The sequence below is a fragment of the Saxophila tyrrhenica genome (assembly GCF_035928015.1).
Source record: "Saxophila tyrrhenica strain CCFEE 5935 chromosome Unknown scaffold_1, whole genome shotgun sequence".
NCBI lineage: Eukaryota > Fungi > Ascomycota > Dothideomycetes > Mycosphaerellales > Extremaceae > Saxophila > Saxophila tyrrhenica.
In genome coordinates, this window is record NW_027041733.1 from 1,145,338 (window position 1) to 1,168,604 (window position 23,267).

At 54.9% G+C, this 23,267-nt stretch overlaps 12 protein-coding genes across 12 annotated transcripts; 6 read left to right on the plus strand and 6 right to left on the minus strand.

The window, feature by feature from the left end:
* Positions 1-297: 297 nt before the first annotated feature.
* LTR77_000502 (uncharacterized protein) lies at positions 298-1,672 on the plus strand (the record flags this gene model as incomplete). The annotated part of the gene is made up of 5 exons (XM_064797767.1): positions 298-643; positions 735-987; positions 1,036-1,337; positions 1,391-1,531; positions 1,584-1,672. The coding sequence occupies 5 exons, from the start codon at positions 298-300 to the stop codon at positions 1,670-1,672; spliced, it is 1,131 nt and encodes a 376-aa protein (XP_064664001.1).
* Positions 1,673-1,764: 92 nt separating this feature from the next.
* Positions 1,765-2,619, minus strand: LTR77_000503 (uncharacterized protein; the record flags this gene model as incomplete). Its single annotated transcript, XM_064797768.1, has 1 exon — positions 1,765-2,619. The coding sequence occupies one exon, from the start codon at positions 2,617-2,619 to the stop codon at positions 1,765-1,767; it is 855 nt and encodes a 284-aa protein (XP_064664002.1).
* Positions 2,620-3,496: 877 nt separating this feature from the next.
* On the plus strand, positions 3,497-5,226 carry LTR77_000504 (uncharacterized protein; the record flags this gene model as incomplete). The annotated part of the gene is made up of 3 exons (XM_064797769.1): positions 3,497-3,718; positions 3,773-4,945; positions 4,999-5,226. The coding sequence occupies 3 exons, from the start codon at positions 3,497-3,499 to the stop codon at positions 5,224-5,226; spliced, it is 1,623 nt and encodes a 540-aa protein (XP_064664003.1).
* Positions 5,227-5,307: 81 nt separating this feature from the next.
* Positions 5,308-5,892, minus strand: LTR77_000505 (uncharacterized protein; the record flags this gene model as incomplete). The annotated part of the gene is made up of 1 exon (XM_064797770.1): positions 5,308-5,892. The coding sequence occupies one exon, from the start codon at positions 5,890-5,892 to the stop codon at positions 5,308-5,310; it is 585 nt and encodes a 194-aa protein (XP_064664004.1).
* A 196-nt stretch (positions 5,893-6,088) lies between these two features.
* COX11 (Cytochrome c oxidase assembly protein cox11, mitochondrial) lies at positions 6,089-6,939 on the minus strand (the record flags this gene model as incomplete). Its single annotated transcript, XM_064797771.1, has 2 exons — positions 6,089-6,141; positions 6,198-6,939. 2 exons carry the CDS (start codon positions 6,937-6,939, stop codon positions 6,089-6,091), a joined length of 795 nt encoding a protein of 264 aa, XP_064664005.1.
* A 195-nt stretch (positions 6,940-7,134) lies between these two features.
* Positions 7,135-7,806, plus strand: LTR77_000507 (uncharacterized protein; the record flags this gene model as incomplete). Its single annotated transcript, XM_064797772.1, has 2 exons — positions 7,135-7,192; positions 7,271-7,806. 2 exons carry the CDS (start codon positions 7,135-7,137, stop codon positions 7,804-7,806), a joined length of 594 nt encoding a protein of 197 aa, XP_064664006.1.
* An 847-nt stretch (positions 7,807-8,653) lies between these two features.
* On the plus strand, positions 8,654-11,943 carry LTR77_000508 (uncharacterized protein; the record flags this gene model as incomplete). The annotated part of the gene is made up of 3 exons (XM_064797773.1): positions 8,654-8,728; positions 8,787-11,819; positions 11,875-11,943. 3 exons carry the CDS (start codon positions 8,654-8,656, stop codon positions 11,941-11,943), a joined length of 3,177 nt encoding a protein of 1,058 aa, XP_064664007.1.
* Positions 11,944-12,375: 432 nt separating this feature from the next.
* On the minus strand, positions 12,376-14,685 carry TRP3_1 (anthranilate synthase / indole-3-glycerol phosphate synthase; the record flags this gene model as incomplete). Its single annotated transcript, XM_064797774.1, has 1 exon — positions 12,376-14,685. One exon carries the CDS (start codon positions 14,683-14,685, stop codon positions 12,376-12,378), a length of 2,310 nt encoding a protein of 769 aa, XP_064664008.1.
* Positions 14,686-16,206: 1,521 nt separating this feature from the next.
* Positions 16,207-17,107, plus strand: LTR77_000510 (uncharacterized protein; the record flags this gene model as incomplete). The annotated part of the gene is made up of 3 exons (XM_064797775.1): positions 16,207-16,794; positions 16,851-16,959; positions 17,013-17,107. The coding sequence occupies 3 exons, from the start codon at positions 16,207-16,209 to the stop codon at positions 17,105-17,107; spliced, it is 792 nt and encodes a 263-aa protein (XP_064664009.1).
* A 400-nt stretch (positions 17,108-17,507) lies between these two features.
* Positions 17,508-20,279, plus strand: LTR77_000511 (uncharacterized protein; the record flags this gene model as incomplete). Its single annotated transcript, XM_064797776.1, has 1 exon — positions 17,508-20,279. One exon carries the CDS (start codon positions 17,508-17,510, stop codon positions 20,277-20,279), a length of 2,772 nt encoding a protein of 923 aa, XP_064664010.1.
* A 100-nt stretch (positions 20,280-20,379) lies between these two features.
* On the minus strand, positions 20,380-21,070 carry LTR77_000512 (uncharacterized protein; the record flags this gene model as incomplete). Its single annotated transcript, XM_064797777.1, has 2 exons — positions 20,380-20,799; positions 20,858-21,070. The coding sequence occupies 2 exons, from the start codon at positions 21,068-21,070 to the stop codon at positions 20,380-20,382; spliced, it is 633 nt and encodes a 210-aa protein (XP_064664011.1).
* A 570-nt stretch (positions 21,071-21,640) lies between these two features.
* LTR77_000513 (uncharacterized protein) lies at positions 21,641-23,241 on the minus strand (the record flags this gene model as incomplete). Its single annotated transcript, XM_064797778.1, has 7 exons — positions 21,641-21,942; positions 21,997-22,194; positions 22,245-22,494; positions 22,578-22,608; positions 22,657-22,793; positions 22,832-23,047; positions 23,101-23,241. 7 exons carry the CDS (start codon positions 23,239-23,241, stop codon positions 21,641-21,643), a joined length of 1,275 nt encoding a protein of 424 aa, XP_064664012.1.
* Between the last annotated feature and the right edge of the window lie 26 nt (positions 23,242-23,267).

The window sequence follows — 23,267 nt, forward strand, 5'->3', positions numbered from 1 at the left end:
GAATTGTGGTCACCATGTTCCTCCGATCGACTATGCCATATTGGACCAGGTAGGTATAGCTTTGCGACGGTTTGGAGAATGTCTCGTCCGTATGGTCCTAGGATTCTGGATACGCAGCATCTCATTGAGCGCCGGTCTGCTCAAGGGCGGGAAGATCATCGTCCTAGATGAAGATGCCTTCACGAACTGCGGCAGGCAGAGTGGTATATGAGCTTGTCTCTTCCTTTGACCATTCTACTTCCACATCGTACCGCATCAACCAAGAGTATTGCAATTAACGTCCCCGATCAACTGATCATGGCGACCTCCATCGATCTCCCCGAAAAGATGAAAGCCCTCGTCCTTCGTTCTACCCACGAGCCTCCCTCGGTTGAAACGATTCCTACGCCTCAGCCTACAGTTGGCAGTGCCATTGTTCGTGTACTTGTCGCCAATACGATCAGCTACATGCGTGATATTTACAATGGCAAACGGAGATATCCGTTTCCTACGCCTCTGGTCACGGGGACATCGTTCATCGGACGTGTGGCTGCCGTTGGGCCAGATGCTACCAAAATCAAGCCGGGCGATCTGGTAGTCGTTGATATCATGATCCGGTCGCGCGATGAGCCGACGGATGCCTTTCTTGCTGGCGTTATTCAAGGTATGGTGCGAGCATGAGCAGCGCCACGACCGCAGGTCGTCTTGCGCGTACCGAGCCATTGTAATGCTGACACGTCCACCTTAATTTATAGGATTCACAGAAGGATCCGCGAAACTCATGAGAGACGTGTACAGAGACTGGTCCTATGCGGAGTACTGCCGTGCCCCGCTGGAGAATCTGACACTGCTCAACGAGAGGCGGTTGACAGGTGCTAAGCAGGACGGCGGTCTAGGGTACAGCCTCTCCCAGCTGGCTGTCTCCTCTGCACACATGGTGCCTTATGGAGGCTTGAGGGACATCGGGCTTCAAGCTGGGCAGACAGTCGTCATCGCTCCGGCCACTGGGTGAGTCGACAGCGCTAGAGTATCAATGGATCAAACTAACTCTTCCAGCGCATTCGGAGGTGCGGCAGTGAATGTAGCTCTGGCAATGGGTGCTCGTGTCATCGCAATGGGTCGCAGCAAGGACTCGCTCGCCTTCCTGAAGTCCAAGATCCCGCATCCGGAACGTGTCGAAACAGTCCCGATTACTGGAGACATGATGGCCGACTGCAAAGAGCTCAAGAAGTACGGCCCGATCGATGCTTACTTCGACATCGGCCCTCCGGAAGCTCATGCGAGCACTCATATCAAGTCCTGTATCATCGCTTTGCGTCATGGCGCACGTATCAGCATCATGGGCGGGTATCGAGAAGGTAATATCAAGTCTGCCTCTCCCTTAGGAGCGTTGACGCTGACTGTTGTGCAGACATCGCGATCCCGCATTCATTCATTATGCATTCCAACATTAGGATTTATGGTAAGTGGATGTACGAACGGCAGGACATTTACGATCTGTTCAAGCTGGTTGAGAGCGGGTTGCTTGATCTTAGTGTTGCTGAAGTCACTGGTCAGTTTGAGCATTTCGTTGATTCGTGCAGACCTGCTGACCGAGAATCTAGGCGAATATCCCCTGGAGGAGTGGAAGGCTGCGTGGGACGATGCGGCGGAGAACGCGAGGTTTGGACAGATCGCTCTGATCAAGCCTTGAGGGATGCGCACATATGTCGCAGAAAGTCAAGCACAACGAACGTTTCTTGACAGTTTCCATTCTCTCCTTTCACAGTCATGATGACTAGATATCTACTCTAAATCAATCTCCGAGCAACAGACCAACGGATTGTCCCTCAACGCTCCCTGCTTGAACCTCCGATCCACATCCGCATAAGCAGGGTCATCCAGCATCTTTGCAAAATGCCAAATACTCGGGTAATGAATCAACGCACAATCTTCCCACCCCACGCCTTCCTCGTTCTGCTCGTCGTCCTTCGAGCTCCAGTCAACGACACCGCCGAAACCGATGAACACCGGGTCACCCCCATAGCTGCTGCCGACGGATTCGATGAAAGCAGCGACGTATTTGAAGTACTGCGCGCGGCCGGAGGGGAGATAGGAGAGAAGGTTGAACATTTGTACGGGGCCAGTGTGGCGAGAGCCGAATTCGGCGACCCAGTTTTTCAAGGCGACTGGTCTGGCATTGGAGTCTTTGGGTGACCCAAGGCGGTAAGATGAAAGCGCAAGAGAGGTTTCAAGATCAGACGGTGGCTCTGCGGCGTCGAGGCCGCTGTGGTCTGTCGGGCACCAGCCTTGTGGAAGTGGAGGAGTGATGGCGGCGCCGCGCTGGCGTTTCGCTTCGGCGAGGTTGGCGAGTAGTTCGTCGTCTACGATGGCTGTGATGGACCATGTTGCCTCAACGGACAGTTTGAGGGTGTCGGGGAGGGACTGGGTCGTCAAGATCAGGAGGTAGTCCCAGCGTTGCATGGTATCGCCGCTGCCAGTGAGGGCTTCCACGGAGAGGTGTGGGGCGTGGATCCAATGATGGCATTGTCCAATGTATAGTGGACGGTTCTGTGATGGGAGAGAGCGAATGGATTGAAGAAAGGCTCCTCCCGTGGCGCTGTTGTTGAGCTTGACCAAGTGGAAGGTTGTTGGTGCCATTGTGAACAAGATGTATTGAGGTTTCGGAGGTGTGAAGAGAAGTGAGGTTTGATGTTCATCAAAGACAGGAGCGTCCCAGGCATACTTATACCCATAGATCTGGCGCCATCATACTTCAACTCGGTCGAGATCATTGTTCTACCTGCCGTCTTCCGGTACGAGAGCACGCCCATCGAAGAGTGCATTCAAGAAGGGACACCGCCAGACCAGGGCGTAATGTCTAATCAACAAACGTTCGCTGTGAGTGGTTGAAGACCGTCCTGCTTTGATATCAAGCAAGAGTCATGTCGAGGTACGGGCGTAAGAAGCCGCGGGCATATCCAAGCTCCCACGAAGCGGGACGGCTGAATGAATACGAAGGATCCTGCACGTGAGTGCCTCGCGACGAGGCGACGACTGAATGTCTCTTTATCTGTACCGTGAATGGTCCCATATCACAATCGTCTTTTTGATCGGAACAGATGGGAAGGATGATGGCACCGAGATGAAGTCTTTGAAGGCGTTGTCCGCGGCCCCGCTAAACTCAATGTGGCCGCCATGGCGTGAAGGGGCGATGGAAGCAAGGAAAAGTTAGGAGAGACAAAAGTACACGACACCATCCAGCATTCATAGCACAGTATCAATTATCCTCAGCACCGCTCACTCCATACCCTCGTTTTCAAGCATTCTCCTGGCGTAGTGTAAAGTGGACCGCGGACCCAGCTCACGACGACGAGCCTGCGCAATATCTGAAACTCAACCTCGGGCTTTCCTGAAAAGCGGCGACGACTCGATGGGGCAGGGACGACAGCCTCTGAGCTGAGCTGGTAACTGCAAACTGGATGCGTGAAGTCGACCGGCCGCGGGAATGCTTCGTCATGGTCGACCATCACCCGACATGGACTGGACGCCGGCCGACCTGCACTTCGAGATGGAGGATATGGTCGAGGACGAGGCGGAGAGCAAGCGCTCATTTGAAATGCAAGACCCCGATCCCCTGCCGACGAAGCTGGAGAGTGCGTTCGAGAGCGGCTCGCTGGTGAAGTCCTACGAGCCTGTTGCTGGATATGACTATCACTTCAGATGGACAAGGGATGCGGAGAGGAGGGTCGTCAAGAAGGTATTGTTCATCCTTCTACTCCGCGAAAACTTTCAGTGACTGAACGTGATGCAGATCGACCGACGCATCTGCCTGCTACTCGGCTTAATGTTTTTCGTCCTCCAAGTCGACCGCGCCAGTATCACCCAATCCCCTTCAAAGGACATGCTGGAAGACCAAGGCCTCTCCCGGGACGACTGGAAAACGGGCCAAACAGTCTATTTCGCATCGATTGTGGCGGCGACGTTACCATCTCAACTCATAGGCAAGTGGATCGGTTGTGAGAAGTGGATCTCGCTGCAGATGATCTCGTGGAGCATCGTCGCGAGCATGCAGCTCGGCGTGACGGGACCACGGTCATTCTGGGTCAACCGAGCTTTGATCGGGATCTTCGAGAGCGGATTCGTGCCGTCCAGTATTCTCTACGTGAGCTATTTCTACACCTCTACCGAACTCACGAAACGCCTCGCATGGTTCTGGGTCGGCTTCCCGATGGCAAGGGTCGCATGCACGCTGTTGGCTTCCGGGATGATGCAGTTGAGCGGGCTCTCAGAATTCCCCAACCCGCAGGGGTGGCTTCCTGGCGCAGTGAGCGCAATCATTTTTCCTCTTGGCTGCATTGCGTGGCTATGCCTCCCTCCGTCGCCAACGCAGACACCCTCTAAATCCCATGGGAGGCGGAGCTGGGTATCGGCCACGGAGCAGAAGATCATGGTCAACCGCGTTTTGCGGGACGACCGTGGCAAGGGCGAAATGAGCAACCGTGAGCCGATCACGCTCAGATCTCTTTACACCTGCTTGATGGACTATCGGATGTGGCCCATCTACCTCATAGGCCTGTCCTGGCAACTACCCATGCTGCCCTCTGTCCAGTACCTCACCAACATCCTCCGCACACTTGCCATGAGCGACTTCGAGCGACGACTTCGACACTTGCCCGCCGACCTCATCTGGACCTTCAACCTCTTGCTCTTCACCTACTTCTCGGAACTGGTCAACGAGAGGCTCCTGGTCAGCTCTCTCAGCCAGGTGTGGTGCTTGCCGATGCTGATCTCGATGTATGTCTTGCCGTTCGACCGGGAAAACATCAACACGTGGGCTCTGGCGTTTTTGACGTGCGCGCAGCCGTTCGTTCATGCGATGCTTCTCGGGCTGGCGAGTCGCAACTCCGGGTCCGTGGCGAATCGGGCTGTTTCGGTGGCGGTGTACAATATGTGTGTCGCGGCTTGCAACATCATCGCACTAAACGTGAGTGTGTTCATTCCCGTCAGTCACTTGCTTGCTTGCTGACCGTCCACCAGATATACAAGCGAGAAGACGCACCTTTCTACTTCGCTGGCAACAAGATACTCATTGTGGTGGCGGGCTGCAATATCGTGCTCTTCCTGATTGCGAAGCGATTCTACGTCTCCCTCAATCAGCGGCGGGAAGTACGATGGGAGACAATGTCGAGGCAGGATAGGCAAGTGTATCTGGCGACGACGAAGGACAGAGGGAACAAGCGGCTGGACTTCCGATTCGCGCATTGAAGAGCGTTCATTTGTATGTTACATGCAGAGCACCTGCGGCACTCATTGCAGCATGTGCTAGTCTGTATGATCCACCGAGTCTCACTGATCATTCCCGCTTGATGGGAGGCCTTCCGTCCCACGTCCAAGGTCCTCTCCGAATCTCTCGCCCTTGATGTAGAGCGGCTTGCAGTCCTGCAACACGAAGATCATGCGTGCCCACTCCGTTTTGCTCGGGTTGCGCCAGGCATGCATTGTCGCCCGCTGCACCATGACATCCCCCCTCCCCATCAACTGCACCTCCCCAGAATCCAACACGCTTTCGATCTGCCCTTCCACGACTATGCCATAGTCCACCGACTGCGTCCGATGCATCATGCAGGTATAGTCAGGTGCGAAGTCGACGTATCGCAGGACTGTACCGCCGCCGCTGACGAGCCCGAGCTTCCCGCTTTCCATCTTCTTGTCGTGGTCTGCGACGTCGGCATCGTTGTTGAGATCGGCAGGGAAAGTCGTGGTGTAGGCGGGGCGCATGGCCAACTTGCCCTCATCGTAGCACACCCATTCCACCGGCCGTTTGGAATGGACGATTGCTTGGCCGTCGGGGTTGTGGCCGGTGAGGTAAGCGGTCGGACCTGGAAGGTTGGTCGCCAGCTGTCCAGGCGTCGGCTTTCGTGAGTCTGACATGATGATAGAATCCGTTGTCGTTTCCGGGCTATCAAGAAGTTTGGAGTTGCTGAGCTGTTGTAGTAGTGGTCATGGAGCGGATCACCAATCGGAGTGGGGTGGGGTTGGAGCTTCTGATCTTCTGCTGGAGTTCGGCGCAAAGTGGGGATTCTGCATCGACCCAAACCGCCGGATTGCTTGCGCTTTGCAATGCGAACTAGTATGGCATCGGTATTGGGGACAGGTGTCCATCCTTATCGTACTTCGCTTCTACATCGCGGTCAGCTGGAGTACATAAGATCGTCGGCTCTGAGGTGAACACTCACTGAAGAACGTATAGTTCAGAGTAATCGTATCAATGCCCTTCATATTAGGATCCTGCAAGAACTCCGGATCGATGTAGAAGAAAACCGGCATGTCCACAGTCTCGCCCTTGTTCAGACGTTGCTCCTCGAAGCAGAAACATTGTATTTTGCTGAAGTAGGGCGCCACCTGGGCTGGCGTGACGCTGTATGTGGCCACTCCGATTATATCCTCGTCCTCGCTCTTGTTCGTGGCCGTGTAAAAGGCCAGCGCCGTCTCACCAGGCAAGACTCGCACCTCGCGCTGCTGCGGCGAGAACTTCCACGGCAGAATGTCAGATGTGCTGCCGGCAAAGGTGATGCGCAAACGACGTGAGGTGGTGATGGGGGTCAACCTGGCTGCGATGTCCTGCTCAGAGTCGGGATAGGCGTGTGCGGCCGACTTAATGGGCTGTCCTCCCCAGCCGGTCTGCTGGCAGATGGTCTTGTACAGCGGCACGCTTCCGTACGAGACCGCCAGGGTGCCGATGATGAGCGAGAGGGCGTAGAGAAGGGTGTTACTGTTCTTGTTGTCGAAGCCTCTTCGTACTGCTTCCATGCTCGGTGCTGCGTGCTGGCGGGTCTGCCGGGTAGTCTGGATAGCCCGCCGCTGGATCGCTGGTCTCCATTGCGGTCGCTTTGAGAATGTCTGGCAGGTGTTGCACGTCCATTGTCGTGGAGGGCTGCGAGCCAGCTCGAGCAGGTTTCGATATCTAGGAGGTGGCATGTTGTGTTGGTGGTGTATCGAGAGTGATTCTGTCACATGCATGACAGCTTCAATCACGCTCGGGAATGCCTGCTTTCGCCGCAATTTGGCTTGGCACGATGTGCCTTTGCAATATGAAGGGAAGACTCCATTCGAACTCGACAGTGAATCGGGTCAGATGTTATTGAGTTGACGGTCAATAATGAAGCACCCAAGATGGTCCCTACATGCGGCGTCTGCCACGAACAGGAGTCCAAGTACAAATGTCCCGTTTGTGAGCTGAGATAGTATGTTCTCTACTCCTCAAGTACACTGTGACCCATCCGCTGATATTCTTCTAGTTGCTCAATAGCCTGTTACAAACCACATAAGGCCCTTCACGACAACGAAGCACCAAAGGACCATTCGGCGCAACCACCAAAGGACCGACCAGGCACAACTCAGCGAGTCCCCAAAGTCGACTTCACTGGTTTCGAAAACGACAAAGACTTCAAACGTCTACTCGCTCGCTTTCCGCTATTGAAAGTCCAGCTACAGGCGGCTTACGCTCTTACCCTGGAGCCTGGTCCGGAAGACGCTCGCAGTTGGAATCGTGGAAGTCTACCTGGTTTCACACAGAGCCTACGCGGGCATCGATCTCGTGGTCGTGGCAGAGGCTTCCGAGGTGGTCGCTATCATGGAGGTGGCAGAGGAGGCAGAGACGCTGTCATCCCAAGCGAGAGGCAGCACGGAGCCTGGACGCAAGCGAAGGGCGACAAGGAGGCGCTGGACGTCATCAAAAAGATGAAAGAAAGCGATGGTGACGACGATGGTGATGCTGGTGAGGGTGTGAGAGAGTTTGTACAGCTCTGTCAGATCAAGTTCGCCCCCAGCACTGAGCAAGGTTGATCAGCTCTACGAACTGAAGGGGTGTTAATATCATGGTCTGACAAGCGAGATACGGCATCTGGGTAGGTGTTGAAGTCTTCCTCTTCGTACCGTCGAAAGGGTTTGTGCCTCGCTCTCAACTTAGAAACCGACGTAGCATAAGAGAGGTGGTATAGGTACAGCAAACACATGCAATTATCAGCAAGAGGCTACTGTGCACTAGCGGCATCGGGTGCTATTTTGAAATTCCGGACCCTGCATGAAGGATGACACGCTTCCCGAAGGAGTAGACGGTTTACTTTGGTGCTGCAACGGACACCGCGACGACTAGGAGGCGTGCTGGGGCGGTGGTGGTGGTGAGGATCGCGTGTAGTGGCGTTATCTTTCCAGCTGTACGATAGAGGAGCAATAGAATATACACTTCTACCTGTTCCCTTTTGATATATGCATGTACCATGAAACAGTTGCCCATTAGCCTGATCGACTCCGAGCTTGCGGCCCACCAAACCTGCTTATGGGCATGGCATTGTTGTCGGTAGCCTCGAACAGTGACACAAGACTCGGAAACTCTCCACCCTCCCCTACCGCTGGCTCCCTGTCCGCCTCTCCCGCGACGTTTGATGCTCAGCACCGCATTGCGCCCTTGGGAACGCGAAAGGGAAGTGGAGGAAGCGTAGCAGGAGGGCTGGCTTTGGACAAAACATTGCCCCCGACCCCAGGCAACGAGTCCAGGAGCCAGAGTGGTCGACCGATAGAGCGAAGGCGAAGCGCAAGGCCCGTCTCTGTGATCAGAAGCGGGAGTGGTGATAGCTTGCCACGAGGCAGGTCGGGCAAGCTTGGTCCCAAGCTGCCCGTAAAGGTGTCGCCCATGGTGTCCCTGGCAGACATGCGCAATGGGTTGCGCCAACCAGACGACGACGATGTGACCCCGGGAGAAGCATCGGTGGGTCTTGTTAATGGTGGGATGGGTAAGAATGGAGTGGGTTAGCTAACGAACATAGGATGCATTCGAGGACGCCGCCGAATCCGTTCGCCAGACCTCCAACACACCGAGCAGGAACAGCAGTATCAAGATTGGGAGTGAGCCGGCGGTAGGGCTGGGGATCAATGGGCATGCCGAGGGGGGAACAAGCAAGGTGGAGAACAAAGAGGACCAACCGAAAATGTCGGCCCGGTTGTCTCGATGGATCAGTGACGACCCAGCAATGTTTGCAGGAGAAGCGAGCCCTCCACTCAACGCGCCGTCGCATTCGAGGCAGGTGACGGCGGAGAAGGTGCCGTCGACAGCAGAACAGCCCGCGGCAGCACAGCAAGAGCAGATCGCCCGGCCCAACTCGTGGGAACTGCCCTCGGACCCCGCTGCAGCATCAGAGGTTTTACACGTCGTTCGAAATAAAGAAGAGGAGGTGAATGGCGACGACGACAATCAGACACCCGTGCTCCCTTCGCACTCACGCCAGAATACCGCCGAAGCAGCACCCAGCCTCATAGCCCAGTCAACCCCTCAAGAGGCATCTCCTGGGCCGTCACACTCGCGACAAGTCACGGCCGAGACCGCCCCTGCACTGGTGGCCAGTACTGGTGGCCAAGAGAGCGAGGACAAGGAACGCCGGTCGAGATCACCCTCCCGGCAAGTCACAGCGGAGATGCAGTCCGGGACGGCAGACGGAGGCACGGTGCAGAACGAGGAGGCAGGTGTTTCGTTGTCGAACATCCGCTCAAGTCTACAGTCACATTCCCGGCAGGCCACAGCAGAGGACGTGCCAGTTCTGGCACCGCCTGAAATGGAGTCAGACCGCGAAAGGAGCGTGTCGCCGACGAAGATGATGGTCCCAGGGCTATCAGGCGACGTGTCTCTCCAATCTCCTCCTCCGCCATCATCTTTGGGCCGCATTCAAGCACTAGAGCAACGCAATATTGGCGAGCGTCAAGCTCCTAGCACGTCGCCAACGCCTCCTGGAGGTCTGATGAGGACGGCATCTACACGTATGGGACAGTTCCTGGGACGCATGGGAAGCATGAGAAAGCCCGCTCGATCTCCACCCGCCAGGCAGGAGGGCCGCTTTGGCATGGACCGGAGGAATACCGGAGCTTCAATGGCTTCTATGAAGAGTAACGCAGGCGAGAGCTTAGCAACGATTTCTGACACACATGAAGGTGATGGCCCGAGACCAAGTCTACAGGACCAGTTCCGAAATTTGAGGAAGCAAGAAGAGAACGGCTTCTCGGGTATGAATGGGCATGTCGAGAATGGTGACGACTGGGATCCATCGACTGCAAGAAGCGCAAGCGATGCTGCCATCATCGAGACTGTGTCTGGGAACGACACACCGGAAGCCCGGTCACATCGTGCATCGTCGTCAACACCCAGCATAGTGAAATCGCCACCCATGAACCCGAGCCTACCGCCAGGCACAGCCTCCGGTTTGACAGCCGGCCCAGCTGAGGAACCTAGGCCTGTGGACTGGGATCTTTGGCAGGCTGTGGTGTATGAAGGACCGTCGGCCGTGCAGAGGACCAGCGGCGAAGATCTGAACCGGGCGATATCATCTGGCATTCCGTCTCCGATTCGTGGTGTGGTGTGGCAGGTCATGGCAGAGAGCAAAAACGCAGAGCTCGAAAATGTCTACAAGACGTTGAAGTGCAGGGGATCTGCAGCGGAATCAGAATCTCTGGCAGTAGATGGTTCAAGACCAGAGTCACTTTCCAGGAAACCATCGCAAGACAACGTGAATGAATCGGCGGAGAAGGAAGACTCTGACAAATCCTCCTCGAGAGCAAGCGTCCACTCAGTACAGTCTACGCCTGCGACTTCGAACCTAGCCAGTCCACCTCTGTCAGTAAAGGGTGACGAACAGGAGTTGAAGCTTAAGCTGTTCGCCGAAAAGCAGAAGCGTGAAGCTGCTGCACTCACGAAGCTGGAGAAGGCTATTAGGCGAGATCTCGGCTCGCGGACGTCTTTCAGCAAGTTTACACAAGCTTCTGGTCTTCAAGATGGGCTGTTTGGAGTATGCAAGGCGTATGCGTTATTCGACGAAGGTGTGGGCTATGCACAGGGCATCAACTTCATTGCCATGCCACTTCTGTTCAATATGACGGAGGAGGAAGCATTTACGCTCCTTGTGCGGCTGATGAGCAAGTATGATCTGCGGAGCATGTTCACGGGAGATATGGCTGGACTACATCTGCGACTCTATCAGTTCGAGCGGCTTCTGGAAGATCAGGACCCGGCATTGTACTGTCATCTGCGGCGGCGAAACGTGTCACCAGAGCTGTACGCCACGCAGTGGTTCCTAACGCTGTTCGCATATCGTTTCCCGCTACAGCTCGTTGTTCGGGTGTACGATCTGCTCTTTAGCGAAGGCCTGACGGCGATCCTGAAGTTCGGCTTGGTGCTGATGCAGCACAATCGGGATGCGCTGCTACGCATGAAGGACATGGCTCAGCTAACGAACTTTCTTAAGGAGAAGGTGTTCGATGTCTACATCGACAAATCGCCCTCGGCGTCGTCTTTGCTGGATTCGGGCTTCTTCGGCTCCGTGACTGGAGGCGCAGATAAGGAGCTGTACCGCGCTGACGAGATGGTGCGAGATGCATGCGAGATCCAGATCTCAGAGGCGGTGTTGGCGCAATACACAGCCGAGTGGGAGGAGTCGCAACGGTTGACGCATGAGCGTGAAGTCGAGCTGGAAACTCTTCGCACGACCAACTCCGCGCTTACCGTCAAGATCAGAGGCCTCGAAGAGCGGACGCAACTGCAAGACAACGAGCACGTCAACATCGCCGGCGATCTCGTTCGCATCAAGGTCGAAAACGACACGTTGATGGATGAGAACGAAGGGATGAAGATGAAGGTGGAAGAGCTGCAGAAGATGGTCGACGCGCAGCCGGCGGAAGTCGAGGCCAGGCTGAAGGAGGAGATGGATCGCATCTTGCAGCGGAACAGCGAGGTGCAGAGCGAGAACAGGGTACTCAAGGAGGAGATGGAGGAGATGGAGCATGAACTTGTGAATGTGAAGATGCTCCATGCGCAGGTGAGGACCTTTCATTCTCATGAACTGCCAAATGTGTACTGACCATTTCCAACAGACCCAGTCGGACTACGACGCTTTGATTCAGAAGTGGTCGAGCATACAGAGCATGTTGAGTGACAAGTAGAAGAGTTCGAGTTACATTTAACGGACGGCGCAATGGGAAGCATACTACGACAGGCGTCGTTTGGACGTATGGGTAGGGAGTCCTGTCGTCTCCTTGAAGTGGTGGTGGTCGGCAGACCCTGGATATTGATACCACGAGACTTGTGTATATTGTATATATGCTGGAGAGAAATGAAAACGAGGGAGATGCATGGACTCTTGCACGCGAACAACTAAGCACACTTCCACGACGATCAAGCGAGTAGACGGAAAAAGCTGCATGAGTCTAGTAGTGGCAAGGCTGAAAGCCGTTGCTGCGCGTTGGGCGCCGTGGTGTGATCTGCATAATGTAGCTCATATGGATACGTTCATGTTGTCCGCTTCCTGAGGTTTTCGCTGTTTGACCCAAGATACCCCTTCACAAAACTCCCTGTTCGTTCAACGGTCAACCCAATTAAAACCGCAAATCCCATCCGATCTCAGGCCCAATACGAGGAAGCTCTTCGGCCACAGACTGCACGTCCTTGTCGCCTCGTCCGGAAAGGCAGATGACAACGTTCTCGTCTTGCTTCATCGTTTTGGCTAGCTCGACCGCACCAAAGATACCGTGGCTGCTTTCCAACGCTGGTATGATGCCCTCGAGCTCTGACATCAGCTTGAAGCCAATGAACGCTTCAGGGTCCGTAGCAGCAACGAACTTCGCTCGGGAATTATCTTTCCATCCGGACAACTCTGGCCCCACGCCTGGGTAGTCGAGACCAGCTGAGACCGAGTGGGTGTCGCTGATCTGGCCCTCGTCAGATTGCAGTACGTATGTACGCACACCGTGGAGGACACCAGGCTTGCCACCAGTCAGTGTCGCCGAATGCTTGTCAGTGTCGAGTCCAGCACCACCAGCTTCCACACCAAGCAGCTTGACACTAGGGTCCTCGCTGAAAGGGTGGAACATGCCAGTCGCGTTGCTCCCGCCACCCACGCATGCCACGACTGCGTCCGGTAGCCGGCCTGTGAGCTTATTCATCTGCTCTTTTGTCTCCTGTCCGATCACGCTTTGAAACGTCCGGACCATTGTCGGGAATGGGTGAGGGCCTATCGCCGATCCGATAATGTAGTGTGTCGTGTCCAGCTTCTCAACCCACTTCCGCATAGCTTCGTTGACGGCATCTCTGAGCGTTCGGCTGCCGGCGTTGACCGCGACCACAGATGCACCGAGCAGTTTCATCCGGAACACGTTGAGAGCTTGTCTGCGGACATCTTCCGCACCCATGTAAACAGTACATTTCATGCCGAAATACGCACAAGCGGTAGCAGTTGCAACACCGTGCTGTCCAGCTCCAGTCTCGGCGATGATCTCAGTCTTGCCTAGTCGGCGCGCAATAAGCATTTGCCCGATTGCGTTGTTGATCTTGTGGGAGCCAGTGTGGTTGAGATCCTCGCGTTTGAGGTAGATATTTGCTCCCATGCCGTCTTTGCAGGATTTACGGGTGTGGTCAGTCAGTCGCTGCGCGATATGCAGAGACGATGGGCGGCTCATGTATGGATAATACGACCTGAACTCTTCCCAGAACTTCGGGTCGTTTCTTGCATCGTTGAACCCTTTCTCGAGTTCTGCAAGACAGTCCATCAGTGATTCGGGAACGTATTGGCCACCGAACTCGCCGAAGCGAGAAGGCATGAGCTCAGGTTCTGCGCCATCGGTGTTCAAGGCCTCAAGCTGATCGACAATGCCGGTGCCGCCTGAGCCCTCAACAACAGCGTCGACGTGGACCTTGCCATTTATGGGGTCACTCTCACTCGCAGGTTGCTTGGTAGGATCTGCCGTTGATATATCCTTGGGTGGTTCGGCGTCTGAATGTGAGATCCAGCCACTTCCATCGCCATTGGGGTTCGCTGCTGTGCTGATGCCTGTGCCGTTCGGCTGCCCATTGCTCTGTCCGTTCGATTGCCCGTTCGTGACAGACGTGGCTGGATTTCTCCGCTGGGTGATCTGGTAGCAGTACTCTTCCACTGCCTTCGCCCCCTCCCCTTGCGGTGCGTTTTTGAGGGTTGTGATGATTTGCGATCCAATCACAACCCCTTCTGCCACCTTGGCCACCTCTAGGAAATGCTCTCTGGTGCTGACTCCGAAGCCGACAGCGGCCGGTATCCCTTTGGAGTACTTATGCACTCTGTCCAGGAGATCGGGCAGCCCTGTGCTCAGCACACCAGTCGCGCCGGTCACACCCATCCTACTCACGACGTAGATGAAGCTGTCCGCAATACCACACAACAGCTTCATGCGCTTCTCGCTGGTGGCGGGTGCAATGAGTGGGACATATGAAAGACCGTAGGTGGTGCAGTGCTGCCGAAACCTGATAGCCTCCTCTGGCGGCAAGTCGACCATGATGAAGCCATTCACCCCTGCAGCTTTCGCATCCTGGAACATGCGCTCCTCTCCGTAAGCCAGAAGCGGATTGTAGTAGCCCATGAACAAGACCGGGGCTTTAAGACCGCGCGCTCGCGCATCTCGCACGATCTTGAGGCAGGTCTTGGTCCCTGTGCCATTGTTGAGTGCCTGTGTATTCGCCACCTGAATGGTCGGGCCGTCTGCTATCGGGTCGGTGAAGGGGAGGCCCAGCTCGATGATGTCCGCGCCCCCCGCTTCCATGGACAGCAGTATGTCTGCCGATTCCGCAATGGTGGGATAGCCCGCAGTCACATAGGCTACCAGCGGTGTTCGACTCTCACTCTTCGCGCGCGCGAAGGCTTTCTTGAGGCCTTCCATGTTTGAGCTGCTTTTCGCGGCTGTGCGGGAGCTCCAGGTTCAGTATTGAAAAGCGTATTGGCCAGGGGAAGTTCTTTCGTGTGTACGTGCGACTTGGTCCGAAAGTCGCTGGGTAAGTGTAGATTCAAGGTGATGTTTGTGAGTCAATGGAGGCTTTATTAGAAATTCTGATGACGCCCACGGCTTTTGACGCAGGTACGGCCACTCCCGCTGCAGGGACCCGTCTAGCGTAGATTTAAGAAAGACGAGCAACACTTTGGTCGTAGAAACACCATGAGAAGTTGTCACTGTAGGACTCTACTGATACCGCAATCACGTGAAACAAGTTGCCTATCTTGCCGACGTTTTCCCTCAACTTCCACCACTCCCTTTCGCTAGAAAACCCGTTGAGGCTATTCGAAGGCGTGCTAGAAGTTGAATTGCAACCGCAGGGAGTCTGACCCGGCTCAGATCCAGCATTGTGATGAGATCTTCAATTCGAGCTGCGTATTTCACGTTCAGGGGTTCGAGCCGGGCTGTAGGATCAAAGTGACTTGCTACACTGTGCGAAATGATTGTTGACCGGTCGCGTAGGATTTCAACAAGACGACCCCCTATGACCTAATGGCCTTTGGATGACTGGGGAAAAACAACAACCATGATGGCGGCCAGCCGAGCACTCCTGCGGAGACACCAGATAATCCCTTCTACGGGCTCGACTAACCAACGCGAGTGCTTCTTGCGGCTGCGATGTCTGCTTAGGTGAGACCTATCGTTCGACACGGCGAGTAAGGTTCGCAAGGCAAGCCTCAAGGTGAGGTCCAGCTGTCTGTTGAAGAGTAGCGTAGGCGAAACCGAGCAATCTAAGGAGCACCAAACACGTGCATCGCTCAGCGGCGGACCCCTTGTTCTCCGCCCCGCCCCCGAATCTCACCACTTTTGGGGCCGGGGCAAGTCATGCGCTTTCTATTTTAGGGCTGATCAACTCTGCGACTTCACCACAACGCCGGCGAACTTCGACGTCTGCACTGTTGATCTGTGTGCTACGGTATACAGCGTTCCTTTGTTGTAGAGATGCATGTCTGTACTACAGCATCTTACGGCGACTTTCATGGTACTTTCTACTGACTACAAGCTTTGCCACGATCAACGACCTCACGTTTAGAGACGACTCAAGCAGCGTCTTGTTCAGCCTCACGAAGCCAAGGCACGCCCAGACCCGGTTGTCCAAGATTGCCTGATGGCTAGGTGCAACGACTTTGTAGCGAGTGTTGGCGGCCGCATTCACTGCCAGAATGCCTAGAGACCAAGACCGGCGTTGCAGTGAGATTGCTAAAATTGCAGGGTTCTCAGGCCATCGTACAACCGGTGGTAAAGCAAGTATATTATCTCTCATATCTCTGACCTTGGTCCGGTCTCAACTATCTTCCAAAAGGCAGAAGACATCCATTCATCATCCTTCACCATCGCTACAAATTCGTCACTCACTTTGAGACTATCGCTTATCGCTTGCAACACATACAACAAATCTGATTAACAATAATGTACTTCTCCACGTCGCTCGTCGCAACCGCAGCGTTTGCCGGCTTTGCCCTCGCCATTCCATCCTATCCCGAAGCGTATGGTACCGGAAGCACTCAGACCGCATACCAGCCGCAACCGACGAAATACACCTGGCCCTCACCTCCGTCTGGCCCACCTCATCAGCCAGGTCACTGGGGCCCTCCTGGCAGCCACCCTGGTTATCCAGGCGGTCCATCTACCGGTGCTCAGTGCCCAGGTGTTCAGCCCGACGGTTACTGCCTCTCAGATGAAGACGCGGAGCAAGCTGCCGATATCTTCCGCGAGCTCATCCAGAACTACTCAGATGAGCTTGCCCTCGAGGCTCTGACTGAGGACTTTGTCGATTGGTCTTCTGCCGTCAGCATCATTATGAACGGGGGCGATGGAGAGCCGGTCGAAATCGAGAAGCCGACCTTCGTCGGGAGGCAAGCATTCATGGATGCGCAGGGCAGCCAGCCAGAGATCCCGTTCAAGAAGCTGCAGAGGTTCCACGGGTGTAACAGCGTTAGCATGCGGTGGTTGACCCGTCGCTCGGCGAATGGGCAGCCAACAGAGACTGCGAGGATCGTGAGTCTGCCTCTATACCTGCTAGATCAGCAGCGTCGCTGACTGCCATACCACAGCCTGTCGTGGGCAACGTCATCATCGAGACTGTCCAGGCCAATCCTGGCGACAAATACAACTTCCGGATCAAGGCTATATTCAGTGAATTCAACAGTGCAGCGTGGCTCGGTAGGTCAAATACATAGCAGTGTTGTAAAGGAAGGGCGGCTAACGATCGGTAGTCAACTTGGGCGTATTTGTCCCGGAAAACGGCACTGAGGGTGACGCCGGCAACAAGCGCTCTCTGCCCGTCAACCTCCGTGGCCCAATGCTCTAGAGTACTATCGAAACGATTCGAGAACGGTCTAACAAGCCGTAAGATGGCATGACATGCTGGGGACCGGACAGAACATGTGCTCATCAGGTCCTGGTTGCTGTACATGTTAGCTTTGATGCATGACTAGCGTAGAGTTGTAGACTCGGCTTGCACACACGCGCTTCACATTCGTCCTTACATTGCAGTATACCGTAGTATCGTCAAGTTCAAGCAATTTTGGATTGAAGGGGTGGTCCTTCAGGATGCTTGGCATTTTCGTCGCCTTCTCGCTCTAACCCAATGTGGGCAACATTAGTCAGCACCGATCCAACTTCGAAAAAGTTTCAAACGACAGCTCTGCTCCGATTGTACACATTGGTCGGCTACGGGGATCCTGCAAAGCACGGCGGTATCGCGCACCATGGCCGACGCACTTCTCACATTTTTCCGCCAGACTCTGCCCACCGAGCTCGCCACCTTGACGGAGCCGTACATCTCGAAGCTCGAGCATGGCCAATATGAAGACCTGCTGGCCGATGCGGATGCTCGGGACCTCTTTGGACACCCGGATGAGAGTAGGAGCAGCGCGCTAGAAGAGTTTCCTCGATGGAATGATTTCATCTTTCACCAGCTAGGTACCCTGTTGGCAGATCGCACACGGCCAGAGAAGCAGAGTGTCTTCTTCTGCATCGGTTACGCCGCCCTGTTGGCTTTTGTACAGTCGAACGTGACCGGTCCGCCCCTGCCTTTCTCACCTGCAGCCCTTCTACTCCCTCAAGATGTCTCTGGAAGCGCTGAGCGGACAAGAGACCTGCGCAAGTCCTTACTGGAAAGCCTGGGCATGGACGGCATCGCAGCGTACAGCCTGACCCCCAATGTAGAGTTGCTCTGCCTTGCAGATGCCATCTTTACATGCCCACCGATCTTGAAGAACATCCGGGCGGCAAGGTGGGCCAAAGTGAGGGCTCAGTTCCTGCAGCAGAGGCTGCTCTCGGAGGTCTCTTCAAGCCTACAAGACGTCATCGAGGACGACTTGAGGATGCTCGATGAGGACTTGCTGGATACGGCTTCGTCAGAGTCACAGGCGAAAACACAGACCGAGTACCTGCTTGAAAAGGCCACCATTCACCTCCACCACGGCACGGACAAGTTCGCAAAGGAAGATCTGCAGAAAGCAAAGGACGCTCAGGGTTTCGAGTTCGCTTTGACCGGCCTCCTGGGCAAACGCACCAAGTTCCAACAGACGGACGTCAGTCAGCTGGTCGTGCTTGCTCGTAGCCGCTCTTCAGCGGAGCACGCATCACAGAACGGAAAGTCGATCGAGAGAGAAGAGCAAGCGGAAGTCAAACCTGATACCCGCGATCTCAATGACGACACTCTGCTGGAGTCAGTTTCGTTCACTCAACCATCGAAGGACCTCACCAAGCTTGTCGAAGCCGGGTCTCTCCCAGAGAGTCTCTCTACATCAGACCCTGCTGACCAGCCACAGCTTCAATCGCTCGACTCGACCATTCTTCTCCTTCTAGCATCGTCGATCACGAACACTTCTCCGCAAGACGGCTTAACTCGGGAGGAGACCCTCCCATATGCTACTCGTGTGCTAGAAGGTGGCAGCTCGAACTGGCAGGTCTATACACAGGCCCTCCTCGTTCGAAGTCGCATCGAGGGCTACCGGTCACGCACTGTAGAGCGCGGCCTTCTTCAGCTTCAAGCTCTTGTCGACCAGGTCATAGCAGAGACAGGCGGGCAGAAGTCTGACCCCGCGAACAGCAACGTTGAAGCAACCAGCAGCTTCCTACCACGAGCAAAAGAATCTGAGTCAGCGCCTGCTCAGGACCGTCTTCGTTACGTCTTCCAGCTTGCCTCCCCAACGCGGTGGGAGTTGGAGGCTGAGCTGGCATCGCGATGGGTACAGCTTGGCGGTCTGCGGTCTGCTCTCGACATATACGAACGACTGGAGATGTGGGCTGAAGCGGCGCTGTGTTGGGCAGCCACTGAACGGGAGGACAAGGCACGGCAGATTGTACGTCGCCAACTATTCGCCGCCAGCAAGGAGGGGTCGGAGCAAGACGTCGACGACAACGAACGATGGACGGGGCCGCCTCGAGAACCACCTCCATCTGACGCCCCTCGCTTGTACTGCATCCTGGGCGACATCGATCAGTCGACTGAGATGTATGAGAAGGCGTGGGATGTATCGGGCCAACGATACGCCCGGGCACAGCGGTCGTTAGGGAGGCTGTTTCTAAAATCTAACGACTATGTCAAGGCTGCGCAGGCGTACAGCAAGAGTCTTAAGGCCAATCAGCTCAATCACAGCAGCTGGTTTGCCCTGGGATGTGCATTGCTGGAGCTTGACGAGTTCGACAAGGCCGTGGAGGCATTCTCGAGGTGTGTGCAGCTGGATGAGACGGACGCCGAAGCGTGGAGCAATCTGGCAGCTGCTCTGTTGCGAAAGGACCCGGAAGATCCAAGCGAGCAGGACGACCAGAACGCATTGATCCCATCGATACAGAAGAATCGGCAGGACGCCCTTCAAGCGCTGAAGCGCGCAGCAACACTCAAGCACGATTCTTATCGGATATGGGAGAACGTCCTGATTGTCTCGGCATCGACATCACCACCCGACTACACCTCGATCCTGGCGGCACAGAAGAGGATCATCGACCTGCGTGGATCAACCGACGGGGAGAAGTGCATTGATTCCGAGATCTTGCACTTGCTCGTTCAGCATGTGATGTCCGTGAGCGATAGACACGATCCCGAGCAGCCTGGCCTACCTCGCATGGTCGTTAAATTCGTCGATCAGAACGTCGTCCCGTTGATCACAGGCTCTTCTCGTCTTTGGCAGCTCATTAGCAAGCTTGCTCTGTGGAGGAACAAGCCGTCGGTTGCATTAGATGCTGAGGAGAAAGCATGGCGTGTTGTTACTTCGCAGCCAGGCTGGGAAACGGAAAGCGAGACCAGATGGGACGAGGTTGTGGAAGCAACGGTACGGCTCTGCGATTCGTATGAAAGTCTAGGGCCTAAAGAAAAGACTGAAGGCATGGGTGCTGGGGAATTAGTTGCGAAGGATTGGAAGTTCAAGGCTAGGACTGCGATCAGAGGTATCTTGGGAAGGGGCAAGGACAGTTGGGAGGGTACAGATGGATGGGAGAGATTGCAGGAGGTCATGAAGGGATTGAGGGGCTGATGGCAGCTTCCGGACGTTAACTCCTGCCGACCTGATCCTTGGAAACTGGACGGAATGCAGACATCTGTGCAATTGAACGAGATGCTCACACGTGTGAATGCTACTTCACCAACTCCTTCTCTACGCTCTTATACTGCGCCATCTCGTCTTTTCGTGGAAAGGATTCCTCCGGAATGTCACATTTGACAAACTCACACAGCGAAGCCCAGCCGTCACCAGGATGGTACTCCAATACCGTTCTGCCTCTCGCAAGTACTCTCACGTCTCGCAGATACGTCCGATAGTATTCTCTACCGAATTGAGTGAAGTCATTGTTCCAGCAATAAGTATGGTACGCTTCTGCCAGCGGGCGCATCGGGCGCGTTGTGTCGGCGTCAGGCTTGGTATGAGAATCGATCAATGTTGTCGACATAGATCTGATCCATTCATCTTCATTTCGAGATGTCACGACGACCTTTGCATTTGGGTAGAGACGCAACAGCTCTCGATAGAAGATTGATACTGGAAAGTCAGCTACCGCCTGTGAATGTCCGTCAAAACGATTACTAGTTGGAGTGACCGCTGCTCCTTATGCATACTTCGCAGTCATCCAACAGATGGTCAAGCAGACTGAGATTAACTCCCTCGCCTTCGTTCCTCTGCTTCAGCAACGTGATCCAGTCGTCGATGTGGCCTCTTTCTTGCACGTTGCGCATGTGGTAGGTCTTGCTGCAACCAAGGATCTCGAGAGCATCTAGCAAGCTCTGCGTGCCTGTTCGCGGTAGACCGAATACTAAGATTTGAGGTGCCATAATCGCTGCGCACTCAAAAGGCTGATTCCAGTTGAGAACATGGCAAGACCTTCCGCAGTTTCGCGTCAGCTCATGACGGTTTCCGCTCGAAGCGCCCGCCAGGGATTCATTGGCTGTATCCGCGTTTGTCCGACCAACCCGGACGGTCTCTCCAACGACATCCAATGCCAGACCTCGTCGACTCGACACCTGGTTGGATACGAGGCCCCCACAATCTCAACGAAACACGAAGATGGATGATCAAGGGACGTCCACGACTGGAAGGCGAAGTCCACCCGGCGTTTGACGTCGACACGCTTGGTCTTACGGCAGAGTCCACTTGGTGGTGACCAACCGTTCGAAACAAAATCACTCACAGCCTGGAGGGGACTTTGCTCTCAATGAGTTCGATCGAGCCCGATTTGGAGAACACGGAGGGAACGACAACGGTTTAGGGAACGGAAGTAACCCTTTGAAAATCTGTTATTCCTTCTGACCAATGCTACCTGGAACAGAATGCAACTGGTACGCTTTATCTCGCCCCAATGAGGCTGTGAACTCGAAAAGCATATGACTCTTTCGAACAGCGAATCACGCATCTTCGGTGCTGCTGTCATCCTCCTTCACACTCAGGGGTCCTCCCAACACCATCAAGGACATCACCTCATACAGCGTATCAGCTGCGGCCATCGTGGTGAGCTCCGCATTCGTGTCGTAGGCCGGAGCGACCTCAACAATGTCTGCCGAGACGAGATTGATACCCTTAAGCCCACGGATGATTGTACGGAGCTCACGAGTGGACCATCCGCCAGTTTCAGGCGTCCCAGTCGCTGGGGCGAATGCTGGATCGAGCGTATCGATGTCAATGGAGAGGTAGACGGGGTTAGTGTGGCCTGTTGCTGGTTTTAGCATGTGGCGAGATGTCTCCATGCGCACAAGGTACCCACCGACTCGCTCGTGTATCTTCTTGATGATGCCTTCCGTCCCAATGGTATCAATCTCCCTCGCTTCCACGATATGGAATCCGCAGTACCCATCGTTCTCGTAATCGCTTAACCCACTGAGAGTCGTGCGGATGCCGGCATGGATGTTGGTGTCGTTGCGTAAAAGGCCCTCTTGGCTGGCGTGGTAGAAGTATGTCCCATCTGATGTATGGTCAGTAGGTATGGTAGAGGGAGGATACCTATTGACACACGGTTGATGCTGGCTTGGTGGCTTGGGGCACCTCCAAACACCTTCGGCCTCCAGGTGTCAAGATGGGAGTCGAAATGGATGACCGTGATCGGACCATATGCTCTGTTCATGCTGCGGAGAAGAGGCAGTGTGATGGTGTGGTCGCCGCCGAGCGTAATCACTCGTGGCAAGGTCTTGCCTTTCTTTGACAGGCCCTTGGCCTTTGCATTGGTCGCGGGCTCTCGCATCAGGATCGAGTTATGGCCCTCTTCCTGGAGTGGTAGATGGAGGGGTCAGCAGGTGTATCGATGGCGGAAACGAAGATGAGCTCTTCCGCCCGGTGAACATGACGTACGATCTGATGAATAGCAAAGGCATTATCGTAGCTGCACATGGTCAGTCTCAGACCGACTGTCAGGAACGATGTTGCTTACGATGTTACTGGAATGTCACCGCAGTCCAGGACCTTTGCCCAGTCATGGAAGGGGTTCGCATCCAGCGGAACGTTGTAACCGCCACTAGAAGGGGTCTTGGTGAGCCCCAAAGACACTTCAAACACCTTGTTGACCACCTACTAGAGGTTCAATCTTCTGCTGCCCTGTCTTATACCTGACGGGCCGAATCTTGCACCAGGGCGGTAAGAGGTACCGGTGTCGAACGGAGCGCCTGGTATCCACGGAGTGTACCGTCAGCCATATCCCCAAGAGCCTCGAATGCCCAACGCTCACCTATAAACGCAAGGTCGTACTTGACGTCTTCGTTCGCGAGGCATGGGTGGTAAGGAAGCCTGCCGAAGGTGCTGATGCCCGAGAAGACCGAGTCTGCCTAATAGATATCAGCTCTCCCGTCGCTCCTCCATTTTCTCGATGCTGTCATACCTGAGTGCCTCCATCACCCGGGATCGTGTTGTACCATAGCTTTTCCAGAGGGCCAGCTAGTGGCTCTTGATCGTGCTCGTGTCCAGCGTGAGCTTGAGTGTAGGCTGCTAGAGCAAGCACGAATGGAATGGAGTTCAACATCTTTGATCTTGTGTGTCGAGATGACA